Source organism: Schistocerca cancellata, chromosome 1 (assembly GCF_023864275.1).
Source record: "Schistocerca cancellata isolate TAMUIC-IGC-003103 chromosome 1, iqSchCanc2.1, whole genome shotgun sequence".
Lineage (NCBI taxonomy): Eukaryota > Metazoa > Arthropoda > Insecta > Orthoptera > Acrididae > Schistocerca > Schistocerca cancellata.
This window is the reverse complement of record NC_064626.1, coordinates 75,706,650-75,720,312: the sequence shown is the minus strand read 5'-3', so window position 1 is coordinate 75,720,312 and position 13,663 is coordinate 75,706,650. Positions and strand designations below refer to the sequence as shown.

The 13,663-nt window shown below is 46.3% G+C and overlaps 1 protein-coding gene across 2 annotated transcripts in view; it reads right to left on the bottom strand.

The window, feature by feature from the left end:
• LOC126165312 (protein HID1) overlaps window positions 1-12,733 on the bottom strand; it is an 82,595-nt gene extending 69,862 nt beyond the window's left edge. For both annotated transcript variants that reach the window (XM_049920308.1, XM_049920309.1), the window contains exons 1-2: window positions 12,529-12,733; window positions 12,070-12,283 (exon numbers count right to left, since the gene is read on the bottom strand). In XM_049920308.1, coding sequence (XP_049776265.1) covers window positions 12,070-12,283; window positions 12,529-12,594 — 280 coding nt within the window. In that variant the 5' untranslated portion in view covers window positions 12,595-12,733. The remainder of the gene's footprint in view (window positions 1-12,069; window positions 12,284-12,528) is intronic.
• Between the last annotated feature and the right edge of the window lie 930 nt (window positions 12,734-13,663).

Below are 13,663 nucleotides of genomic sequence, written 5' to 3'. Positions count from 1 at the left end.
TGGAGACAGCCTCAGGGGCCACAAGGACGTCATTCGCGACCTTCAAGCCAGAAACTGGTGAGTGGACCTTAGTGCCAGATAGCCGGCGCAGGCTACCCCAGACAACAGAAGAAGGAGTAAAACTGTTGAAGGTGCTTGTGAAAGCAGCCCAGCTGGCTTTCTTGCTGTCTTTGATAATACGACGACACTGAGCACGTAATCGTTTATAATTAATACAATTCGCACACTGTAGGGTGGCGTTTAAATGTGCGTAAAGCACGTCGAAGAGCACGTAAAGCGTCTCTACATGCTGCGGTCCACCAGGGGACCGGTACGCGACGTGGAGAAGAAGTAGGGTGAGGGATGGAATATTCAGCAGCAGCGAGAATGACTTCCGTGAGGTGTGCGACCTGACGATTGCAGCTTGTGAAGGTTTGATCCTGAAAGGTCGCCCTGGAAGAGAAGAGCCCCCAGTCTGCCTTGGAGATGGTCCAACTAGAGGAGCACGGAGAGGGAGTATGCTGCAGGAAATGGATAACACACGGGAAGTGGTCGCTCGAATATGTATCAGCAAGTGCATACCACTCAAACCGGCGTGCAAGTTGGGGAGTACATATAGAGAGGTCTAAATGGGAATAGGTGTGAGATGTGTCCGAAAGAAAAGTAGGGGCGCCAGTATTGAGGCAGGACAAGATTGAGCTGGTTGAAAAGGTCTGCTAACAAGGAGCCCCTCGGGCAGGATGCTGGAGAGCCCCAAAGGGGATGGTGGGCATTGAAGTCTCCAGTTAACAAAAATGGTGCAGGTAGCTGAGCAATAAGTTGCATCATGTCTGCCCTGGTAACGGCAGATGACGATGGAGTGTAAACGGTACAAAAGGAAAACGTAAAAGTGGGGAGAGTAATGCGGATGGCAACTGCCTGCAGGCCGGTGTGCAACGTGATGGGATCGTAGAGGGAGAGAGAGAGTGGGGGGTCGGGGGCGGCGGGCAGGATGCTGGAGAGCCCCAAAGGGGATGGTGGGCATTGAAGTCTCCAGTTAACAAAAATGGTGCAGGTAGCTGAGCAATAAGTTGCATCATGTCTGCCCTGGTAACGGCAGATGACGATGGAGTGTAAACGGTACGAAAGGAAAACGTAAAAGTGGGGAGAGTAATGCGGATGGCAACTGCCTGCAGGCCGGTGTGCAACGTGATGGATCGTAGTAAATATCATCCCGGACCAGCAACATAACCCCTCCATGAGCTGGGATACCCTACCACAGGGGGTAGGTCAAAACGCACAGAGGTGTAGTGTGCCAAGGCAATTTGATCGCATGGGCGTAGCTTCGTTTCCTGGAGGGCTACGACGAGCGGACGGTGCAAGCGGAGCAGCAACTTCAAGTCCTCTCGGTTGGAGCGAATGCTGCGAATATCCCAGTGAATAAGTGCCATTGTAAGAAAAGGAAGATGAGAGAAGGGGTCACCGCGAAGGCCGCTTAGGGCCTGGCTTCGAGCGAGCACTGCCGCCGCTATCAGTAGGCGGACAGTCATCGTCCATTGGGTCTATAGGGTCATCGGCCATCTCGGGAGGGATGGCCGGGGAGGGGGAGGCTTCCTCCGCCGGTGAACGGCCAGATGTACGGCTACCAGCGGTGCGGCCAGGCGAAACGGATGACGGCCTGGGGCGGCAACCGCTGGGTGGCGCAGGAGAAGAAATGCGCCGTGGCGGAGAAGGAGAACTGTGCTTCCTATGCGCCTTTTTGGAAGGACGTTTTGATGGAAGTACCGGTCGAAGGCTGGGAGGTCGAGGTACGGAGGAAGTCTGCACGGGATGGTTCCTTCTTGAAGGCCCGTGCATCTGACTTCGGGGGTCTTCGTCTTAGCAGAAGCTGAGGAAGGGGCTGGTGTCTGTGGGGTGATGGGAGGAAGAGGAGACGTCGACCGCGCGATCTTAGCACTGGCCGAACGGACGACCGTGGTGCTGAAGGTCAGATCGCATGTCTGGGTTGCTACCTCCCGGGTAGTCCGAGGAGAGGCGAGGACAGTACTGTATTTCCCCGCTGGGAGCAGCGTGGACTTCCTACTAGCCAATAGCTTGCAAGCAGCCGAGGTGGACACTTTCTCTTTGACCCGAATTTCTTGGATACAGCGTTCTTCCTTATAGACAGGACAGTCGCGGGAGGATGTGGCATGGTCACCTGACAGTTCACACAACGAGGAGACGGAGGTGGACAGTCACCCTCATGGGCATCCCTGCCACAAGTGACACATTTAACCGCATTGGAACAAGACTGTCGAGTGTGATTGAAACGCTGACACTGGTAGCAGCGCGTAGGTGTCGGGACATAGGGGCGAACAGAAATAACCTCGTAGCCCGCCTTGATGCGCGATGGCAGCTTAACACTATCGAAGGTCAAGAAAAGTGTCCGGGTCGGTACACGGTCATTGTTGACCTTTTTCATGACCCTATGGACAGCCGTCACGCCCTCCTCAGCGAGGAAAGATTGAAGCTCCTCATCAGTCAATCCGTCGAGGAAGCTAGTATAGACTACACCACGAGACGAATTCAAAGTTCGGTGGGCCTCCACCCCGGACAGGGAACGTGTACAGGAGGGTGGCCCGAAGCAGTTTTTGTGCCTGAAAGGCACTCTCAGTTTCTAGTAATAAGGTGCCGTTACGCAACCTGGGTACAAGATTTGACAGATCCGGCCGGCTATGGCATCTACACCCTTCTGAATAACGAAAGGGGTTGACAGAGGAAAAATCCTTTCCGTCCTCAGATCGAGAAACTACGAGGAACTGTGGGGCAGGCGGTAGTACTTTTGTCACTGTTGGCTGGTCACGTTTCCCGTTTTTGGGTCGAAGTCGAGAGAGATGGAGTAGAATCCATTGCGGAGGAATCCCCCATGATTGCCAGCGTCTCCGATGGCGCGCTCCTTCCTTGTGGGGACCCTCTCAGAGGGGCACTCCCGCCTTAGGTGAATGTTTACACCTCAGGTCACACCTCCCGAGGAACAGACGGAGGGACCAATCGGCATGGTCAGAAGGTATCAGCTCAGGACATCACCCCTCCCCGGGCCTGGCCTTTACCAGGGGGTACGCGCGTGCCTTACATGTCTACCCAGGGCGGGGACTTACGCGTTACCCCGTCACCGGCTACGCGTGCGAACGCGTGGGTCGGCCTTCAGGCACGCACAGGGAGGAAGGAAGAAGAGGAAAAAGAATAGAGAGAGGGAGAAAGAGGACAGACTGTCTCAAACGCCAAGCGGAGACCAGAGAAGGCAAGGAGAAGAAGGCAATGAGAAAGCAAGGACAAGAAGGCAATGAGAAGGCAAGGAGAAAAAGGCAATGAGAAGGCAAGGAGAAAAGGCAATGAGAAGGCAAGGAGAAAAGGCAATGAGAAGGCAAGGAGGAAAAGGTCAATGAGAAGGCAAGGAGAAAAAGGCAATGAGAAGGCAAGGAGAAAAAGGCAATGAGAAGGCAAGGAGAAAAAGGCAATGAGAAGGCAAGGAGAAGTCAAGGGAAAGAGTAAGGAAGACAGTGAGGTGGAGAATAGCAAAGAAAGGAACCAACAAAAGGAAGGAAGAAACGAGAAGTGAAAAACCAAAAAGACCACGATTATAGGTCGTGGAACCGTCCGTCTCCGGACGCAGGCGCTAACTACCCCCGTGAGGGGGATGGACTCCTTTTAGTCGCCTCTTACGACAGGCAGGAATACCTCGGGCCTATTCTAATCCCCGGACCCGCAGGGGGGGAGGGAGAGGGGGGAGATCGGGTGCGGCGGGAGAGAGGGGGGAGATCGGGTGCGGCGGGAGAGAGGGGGGAGATCGGGTGCGGCGGAGAGAGGGGGGAGATCGGGGGCGGCGGGAGAGAGGGGGGAGATCGGGTGCGGCGGGAGAGAGGGGGGGAGATCGGGTGCGGCGGGAGAGAGGGGGGAGATCGGGTGCGGCGGGGAGAGAGGGGGGGGTCGGGGGGCGGCGGGGGGAGAGAGAGAGAGAGAGAGAGAGAGAGAGAGAGAGAGAGAGAGAGAGAGAGAGAGAGAGAGAGAGAGAGAGAGAGAGTGGGGTCGGGGGCGGCGGGAGAGGGAGAGGGAGATGGGGGGTGGGGACGGCGGGAGAGAGAGAGAGAGCGAGAGAGAGAGAGAGATATGGGGGTCGGGGGCGGCGGGAGAAAGTGTGGGGGGGTCGGGGGCGGCGAGAGAGAGAGGGGGTGGGTCGGGTGCGGCGAGAGAGAGAGGGGGAGTGGGGGGCGGGGGGAGAGAGAGGGGGTGTGTGTAGGGGCGGCGGGAGAGAGAGGGGGTGTGTGTAGGGCGGCGGAGAGAGAGGGGGTGTGTGTAGGGGCGGCGGAGAGAGAGGGGGTGTGTGTAGGGGCGGCGGGAGAGAGAGGGGGTGTGTGTAGGGGCGGCGGGAGAGAGACGGGGTGTGTGTAGGGCGGCGGCGGAGAGAGAGAGGGGGGTGTGTGTAGGGGCGGCGGGAGAGAGAGAGGGGGGTGTGTGTAGGGGCGGCGGGAGAGAGAGGAGGTGTGTGTAGGGGCGGCGGGAGAGAGAGGAGGCGGTGTAGGGGGCGGCGGGAGAGAGAGGGGGTGTGTAGGGGGCGGCGGGAGAGAGAGGGGGGGTAGGGGGAGGCGGGAGAGAGAGAGGGGTGGGGCAGCGGGGAGAGAGAGAGGGGCAGGGGGCAGCGGGAGAGAGAGAGAGGGGTAGGGGGCAGCGGGAGAGAGAGAGGGGCATGGGGCAGCGGAGAGAGAGAGAGGGGCATGGGCAGCGGGGAGAGAGAGAGGGGCAGGAGGCAGCGGGAGAGAGAGAGGGGGCAGGGGGCAGCGGGAGAGAGAGAGAGGGGGGTAGGGGGTAGGTGCAGGAGAGAACGGCATGAGCAGGAGAGTGCGGCAGGGGCAGGAGAGTGCGGCAGGGGCAGGAGAGAGGGGCAGGGGCAGGAGAGAGAGGGGCAGGGGCAGGAGAGAGGGGCAGGGGCAGGAGAGAGGGGCAGGAGAGAGGGGCAGGGGCAGGAGAGAGGGGCAGGGGCAGGAGAGAGGGGCAGGGGCAGGGGCAGGAGAGAGAGGGAGGGGCGGGAGAGAGAGGGAGGGGCGGGAGAGAGTGGGAGGGGCGGGAGAGAGGGGGAGGGGCGGGAGAGAGGGGGAGGGGGCGGGAGAGAGGGGGAGGGGCGGGAGAGAGGGGGAGGGGCGGAGAGAGGGGGAGGGGGCGGGAGAGAGGGGGAGGGGCGGGGAGAGAGGGGGAGGGGCGGGAGAGAGGGGGAGGGGGCGGGAGAGAGGGGGAGGGGCGGGAGAGAGGGGGAGGGGCGGGGAGAGAGGGGAGGGGCGGGAGAGAGGGGGAGGGGCATGAGAGAGGGGGAGGGGCATGAGAGAGGGGGAGGGGCATGAGAGAGGGGGAGGGGCATGAGAGAGGGGGAGGGGCATGAGAGAGGGGGAGGGGCATGAGAGAGGGGGAGGGGCATGAGAGAGGGGGAGGGGCATGAGAGAGGGGGAGGGGCATGAGAGAGGGGGAGGGGCATGAGAGAGGGGGGAGGGGCATGAGAGAGGGGGAGGGGCATGAGAGAGGGGGAGGGGCATGAGAGAGGGGGAGGGGCATGAGAGAGGGGGAGGGGCATGAGAGAGGGGGAGGGGCATGAGAGAGGGGGAGGAGGAGGAGGAGTGGGAGGGGGGTGAGGAGGGAGGGGGAGGAGAGCGAGAGCAAGAGCGAGAGAGATATGACCTACCCATTTCAGAATGAGGAAACCATGCATTAAGTAAATTTTATCAGGGAGGTAATTATGCAAATAGATACATAACAAATCTTCTGCAATTTTACTGGAATCTATCTGGGACCACATTCGCAAAGTAGAAGTATCATTGTTGTCACAGTGATATTGCCAAGAAGGTATATATAAACAAAGCTGCCAAGAAGGTGTATGTAAACAAAATGAAATTCATAGCTGAGATGTACTTAATATATAAAAACAAATGTGACAAGAGATTTTGTCCAACACTACAACAAAATATTCTAAAGCCTTTCATGCAGAATTCAGTATTTCATTTAAATCGCTTGTGTAAGAAACATGCAAAGGAAACAATGAGTGTAACACTTGAGAAAACTAAGAAATATCCCTGGCTTTAAAACTTCATAATGAGGGAAAGCCTAATGCAGTTTAAAACCATACTAAAATGGTTCTCAGTGGGTTACAAATACTGAAGATTTAGATTACTGTCTGGATTTATAGCAAGTACTGGACATTGCAAAGTTAACTACTAAAAAATTCTTTCATCTCATACAGCTTTGTGTCGACAATGTTTGGTATCATGTAACAGAGTTCAGAACCCATAAGGTATTCTGAATTGACATCCTGCTTATACGCCACACTAAGGGTAGCAGAGAATAAAGTGGTTGGTTTTATTTTCAGATTCAGTTCAAGACGTTAGATGTATTTTCCAATTGCTTGTATTTTCTAGCTATTTAAAATTGTGGATGACATGTGGAACTAAAAATAGTATAGCAATACAACATCTGGCAAAAACTGTTTCTATAACTTTTTTTTCCTTTCTCAGATTTAGAAGCTTATGGGATAGACCCCTATGACATCAGGCCCTTCAGTTTTCTTCTGTATTCGAACTCTTCTTATCCCAACAAACTGAATTAATGCCTTCGACTCTAGGCTGTATTACTTTTTTAATTCTGTCTTCCTTAGTTTCACTACAAGTAAAAGGAAAGGTTTATTAAGAGTTCAACAAAACATGAAAACATTACAAATGCAGCACTGGCTTACTTGAAAAGAATGGAGAGCATAAAATGGCCAAAGTCTGTTCAGGGAAATCATCTCAGTGTTCATCTAAAATGACTTAAGGAAACAAGGGAAAATATACTTATCTAGAAATTTTTAACTCTGCTGCTCCAGAAAGCAAATCAATCTCTTAATCATTAGTACATGTCTTCTTGTGAGTGTCAGAGAATTTAGGTGGATCACTATTTCTGAAAAATGCTTACATCTGAAAAATGTAGTGGCAATGTCAAATACCTTCTCAGTACATAGTGAACAGAATAGTATATGCAGCTGAAACACATTCCACAAAGATAGATGAAATTCCGCTGAATATAAAACGAGCAAGTCTTCTACAGTAATATAAAGAAACTGAAGTGCATCATCCACATATCAATAACTGAATTGCTGTTAGCATCTCTTTTCACAATATTTACTGCAATTATTTCATTGATTTGACTCATTACAGTTTAATAATTGTTTACCTGATGGTTATTAAGTTTTTGTGTTATCAAAGGACTTGGCTTTAAATTTTTTTGAATTTGGAGTCAGCACATATAGTTAAGAAAGCCTATTTGTGGGAAATATCATGTTTGGAAATACTGAATTTACAAAAAATGGAATTTGTCAAGAAGAAAGAATATCAGTTGTTCATTCTTGTTTCCCTAATGATCACAGAACATTGCTCCTCAGTTGAATGATTCTTATCATGGCAGTCCAACTGCAAATATGGAAAATATATTGTAGAAAGATCTTGTGTTTGGGAGAAGTATCCAGATTGCACAGGTTATGAAGCAGCCATTGAAATAAATCATTTTGTACTCAGCAGCGTGTCTGCCACTGTGTGATCAACTCTGTTCATGGCCACATTTTGGAGGTGGCCATTTATACGGGTGGACAAATGCTTGGTGGTCATGCTGTAATAGAATGCTGTGCAGAAGTTACAGAAGAGCTGGTATATATGAGAGTAACGTTTTCACATGTGGAACTGTCTCTGATATGATAGGATACGCCAGTGATGCCACTGGAGTACAATGTGCTTCACAATCAGTGTTATCTGGATACTTCACCCTAACAATTGCTTTCTGAACTTCAAAAAAACAAGATGTCCTTGGAACACATACTTTGATCTCACAATACTCCTGTATCACACACAACTCCCCCTGCCTCCACTGCCCACCTCATTTTACCCTTACCCCCTCCACCAAACCTAGTCCTACATGCCAGTGAAGCTGCTGTGCTTGCAGAATGTAGTCAGCTGGTACAAAGAGAGAGAGAGAGAGAGAGAGAGAGAGAGAGAGAGAGAGAGAGAGAGAGATGTCACCCTGTATAATTTAGAAAATGGTGTTGCACAAAAGTTAGCATAATTCTCGTCTTATTTATGTGCCACTTTACGACCTGGCAGCTGTATTATTCAGTGAGCTGTTACCTTTAGTCCCTAACATATTTAGATTCAACAAAAAGTTTCTGTTACATGAAGGTACAGATTAGCTTGACCTTAGCTTCACTGTGCCAGAAGATTAGGCCATAGGGGAAGTAATGACAAAAAGTATGCACAGCATGCTAAAAATCTCAACTTGGTATCAACACACTGAGAAATATTTCTAAGTGCAATGCAGATAGAACTGAGGTTTTTAGTTAAGTAAACCATGTGCTGGTGGTACCTCAGTTTGTTATCCATCTGGATGTCAAATAATTTCACAGACAAACATTAATTTAGCGTGCACCCATTGATGTCTATTTGTGATATTGTAAACCATTTTTTATTTATTTGAAGTTGGACAATATGAGGCCTTTGTTGGATTATAGGTTAAACTGATTACAGAGAATTCTCTTCATGACTAATAATGCTCTACACCTCTAGAGCTTTGTTTCAAACTTATGCACATTTCAAACTTACTTCCTTTTTTTCTGGCACAGCAAAGAATTCTCTAATATCATTTCTCATGCACTCTGATGAGAGCTAGTTGTTCTGCATAAAATGGGACTTCTCTATCTCTCTAACCACTTACATCCACGCTGGAGAGTAGGATGGGAGGGGGAACTTCCATCTATTTTTGGGGAAGTGGGTGAAATGGAGGAACAAAGCACAATTCCTTACAAAATAAAACACAGGAATATTGAAAAACTGTTTTTTAATCACAGCCCCATATTAGGTACCATAACTACAATGTACTTCACTGAAAGGTTATAGTTTGAGACTTGAATGTAATTATTTTGCTATTGACATTACTTGTGAATGGGAGAAGCAATGCTATGTAAAGCTTTTAGAGCTCATAGCAATGCAGCATTTTCAGTTGCAAGGAGAAGACTTGTGAACAGCAGAGTAGTTCTGATATTTCCTGACTAATGATTCTGGGTACACTTGCTGGGTCAGGAGGAGTGTTCTATATGAGTCGTCGGCTTTGGCCAGTGGCATAATGTTAATGGCACATGTCATGTCAAATTTCAGTGCATATATTCATAGGTTTGTCGTTAGTTGGTGAAGCCAACAATTTTGGTACTAAAAAGATCTTATGGTGACAGATTGATCTGGAGCTCAGTTTGAAGTCTAGGTTAACTTGGAAGATGACAATTTGGTTGTGAGTTGGTGAAGAGAACAAATCTGCTATTAAACTAAACCTGGTTGTGGTGACAGACTGATCTGCAGCTTAACCTCTTTGAAAAACATCAATAATATCATATCATCATACTGTTTATGGGATTTGTCTCATGTTTCCTACATCACTAGTCAAATCAAACACTTGTGTCAAACATACTTCTGTATCCCACTTGTTATTACTCAGTTCCGATTCTCTTCAAACTGATACCAAGTTGAAGGGAAACTCTCAGGTTTCCAGCCATGTGGCAGTGTTAAAATACCACACCACTTTGAAGAGTGTCATTATCTTCTGACTCTCTTTGAAATGTCACATTATTTTAACACTGCCACCCAGCTGGAAGTCCAAGAGCTTTTCATCAATAGTACATGCCAGGAGAGTCTACATTCACCCATGATACCAAGTTGATGTAACTATGTGTGGTGGTGGTGACGTGATTTCAGATTTTGAAGGCCTCTCCTACCCCCTGCTTACATCCATAGCAGTCTCTACTAATGACTTTCTTGAAAGTCTCTAATAGCTTATACCTAACAAATTCCATATCAAATGTGAGAAATGCTATCTTTGCCAATTTTTTCAAAAAAATTCAATTGCTTTTTGGCAGCATTACTATTAAAATGTATACTATTGGCACAATACAACCATAAAAGCCTGATAGAATGGAAATTATATTTATGAAGAAATATTGGACATTGAATATGCTTGCAGTTTACTGTTATTTATTTGAACACTAAAATTCCCACGAATATTTGCACCACCAATGTTCTTAAGATGTGACCAAAGTAAATTATGATCCTGTGCATGGGCTTATGTCAGTTCTAGTGCTCCAGACAATGAACACTTTAAGCAAGTTCTTTTTTAAAATTGAGATATTTCTTTTAAATATTTATTCTTACATAGCACATTCATTACAACGGTACCGAACAGGTCAGATACATTACACAAATCGTACATGCATACAGAAAACAAAGTAGGATAGGATTAGGTGAGCATAGGGCAGGACATCAACCATGGCCTAACCAAAGGAAACATTCCAGCATGAACCTTTGCCTTTAGTTCTATTATTTTGTTAAACTCTGCACTACATCACAGTGTTTGATTGACAGCTCTGAAATGCTGCTTCAGTTTTTTTTGTAATGTTGTCATTCACTGTCACTTTCACATTTTTATAATTCTTTGTGTGTCTTTCTAGTGAAACTAGTTCACAGTTAAGGTTGCACAATTTACTACAGGTTGATGCCTATCCACTGGTCAGAAGAACACTGACTGGCAGCTAGTTTTTAACATGACATACTACCACATCAATAACTCATCAAAGATAAAGCTTAGTGATGCCATCTGTTCTGTCCACCATTTCCATATTGTTCTCCTACTGCTGGTGATAGTTACTACAGCTAGTTGCAAACAACTGGGGAATGGTAATCTAAATGTCACACTACTTTTTGTTGTTTCTCTATGCAACATGTTTAACTTATATAACATAATGTTTGAAGCTAGCAAAAAGGGATAACGTTTCTATAATAATACAGCAACATGCATTACAGAAGTTTGTGGAAATTTATACATGCTCAAGGACTCAAACAGTTGCAGCTGCCAGAGTCACACTGCTCACATGAGTAATGGCAAACTGACAACACAGCCCCCTCCTTCTCTCGACCATATCTGACCTGCCGTCACCCTGTTATTGTGATGCATGGCATACTGTGGTGTTAACACAAAACATCAGGTTGGTGAGCGCTCTGTTTTTATGTGAAAGATTCTCTTGATTGTGTCTGTCAGTGCAAAAGAAAGCAATCTGATGTGAGCGTTGAGAAAGTAAAGGCTACAAATCAATTGGGTCCACTGAACTTATTGATGCTAAATGTCAGCTTCTCAGACTACATGCCACATCATCATAATGTTGCATCATACTTACACAGTCAGAGAACACCGACTTAAAAAAAAAATCTGTATTAGATTTTGGAATGTAGGCTGTGGTAACAGGCTAGCCTATAATGTAGCCTGACATCAAGGTTAGGTTGGAAGACGACACATTGGTTGAGAGTTGGTGAAGCAATATCTAACACTTCAGTTAACACAGTTAGCCTGTTACAAGACAAACAGTAGATAATCTACATTCTGTGAAACACAATCAACTGCTTCCAATATAACTGAGAATTGGGTGAACAAACTGGGCAAACTACATAACTGAGCCACCCCATTTAGAGGTCAGAAATATTAGTGTTAACAAAGCCCCACTTTTTGACATACAGAAAAGATATATGTATCTCTCCTGATAATACGGTAAAATCAACTGCTTCTCCACATTTCCAAACATGTAAACATTGCTAGCATGATTAACGTTCCTTTCCAAATTCCTTCCTAATGTTCCTATAACTTATTAATATTCAGTGGTAAACTGAGGATTAAACAGACCTAGCTTTGTCATATAGTTTACAAAATTATGACAACAGATTGTTAACATCAATTAAGAAGATAATAGCTGTTTATATACACAAAGTAATTGAGTTTTATTGCTAGGCTAAGGTAAAGTATTTTTCTTCATTACACACAATTTTTTTTTATCCTGCAATCCTAAACTACAACGAATGTACCACTAGTAATAAGCCTGCCTTTTTATAGAAAATGTTGAGTATAGAGAGTATCTCAAAGAAATCATTTAATTTGGGAGGTTCATTTACATTATTTTCATTTTACAGCTCTCATTCACATTTTATTTTCATCAAAATTTTAATATGTTAGGGTAAATAATAGGAGTATTTACTTTACCAGTTTGTTGTTCATGCTGTGTACGACAGCTGTTATCCACGGCTTTAACCAATTTCTCAACCGCTTTATAACATAGTGTCGCCAAATTCGATGGCGCTTCTTCGCGCAAAGCTCGAATTTCTGGTGCAGGAACTAATGTAAACACATCCTGCACGTTTGTCACATTTTCCGACCAAAACTGATCCCAGAAACTGTCATCTCCTGCGTCAATTGGCTGGAAGAAGCATCAAATATCAAAACAAACTTTAGTTTTGTCACACGTATGTTAATTTTTCTTTTCATTGTTTTGAAGAAATAATTACTTCGGAAACATATGTTTCGAAAACACTCCTGATAACTACTTTTATGAAGTGTACATCGTCTTGCCACATATATATATTTACAAACGAACTGTTGTTTCTGACACACAAACTTGCAGACGACGCTCAGACATGTCATTATTGGTAATTTGATCTTTACCTGTGTTTTGGAGGTAAGTTGTACAACAGCTTTGCGAAAATTAAGTTTTGTATCCGTGTTCCCCATACTTGTACTGTGTTCTCGCACTTGTTTATAGTATTTACATCTGACGTATACTTGTGTCAACTTCCTTTCCTTTTTTTTTACCCCTACAGTCTTTGTGCGCTCCCCCCACCTACGGAGGATTAAACCAAGGATTATTACTGTTTAACCAGAACACGAGTACCACGGCCGCCTGTAATAGAGGCGGCCGTGCTAGTACATAAGGAAGGTTCCACCACCTTGGATTCCAAAACGCTAATGTTACTTGAATGAAGCGTGGCTAAATTCCTGTACATAGCTTCCTGGCTTTAAATTATTCACTATTGCCTGCATTTTTTTGAACTTGCAATTTCATTACATTAAGAATTCGTACATTCTCTAAAACCTATAAAACATTCCAAGGTCATCAGCGTTATTTAAATGATAGTTTCCACTATTTCTTCATTGAGCCAGTCTAGTAACACTGGAGAGGCTTGTAAAAAGTCTGTAGTCCGTTGAAGTTAAGCAAATCTGTAAATTCTTGTAGTTTTCTTCACACAACGTAAATTAAGAACTTTACGAGACTAAGCGGAACGTCAAAACTTTCCACAATGTATTTCAAATGGCGAAATTCGCATAGGCCGTCAACGGAAAGGGACGGGACGGATCGCTACGTAAAAGTTAGGCTTCTCGGAATAAAGTGTTGACGTTGGTCGTCTGCTAATATCGGAAGTTGCCCTATTTTTCATGGTGCTCACTTTTGTAACAGAAGTTGATTTTGTGCTTCTGCTTTTCCTTAGTCTTTATTTTATTATTCTGCTTTGTTTTCATAGTACATTGCAAATGTTCCATGGCAACTTGGATTTTTTTCCATTGTGTGTTCTTCCGAAAGCGAAGTCACATATCTGAAAACCGAAAAATTATTTAAGTTTTACAATAACAGAACAGAGTTGGCACCTACACTGTATTTAAATAAGAACATATAGTAAGTTGATGAAGCAGTATCACATTAAGTGAAAAATTGAGCTCTAATGAAGATATCAGCCACCATCCGAACAAATTACCAAGCGATGTGGTGCACTGGTTAGCACGCTGGACTCTCATTCAGGAGGAC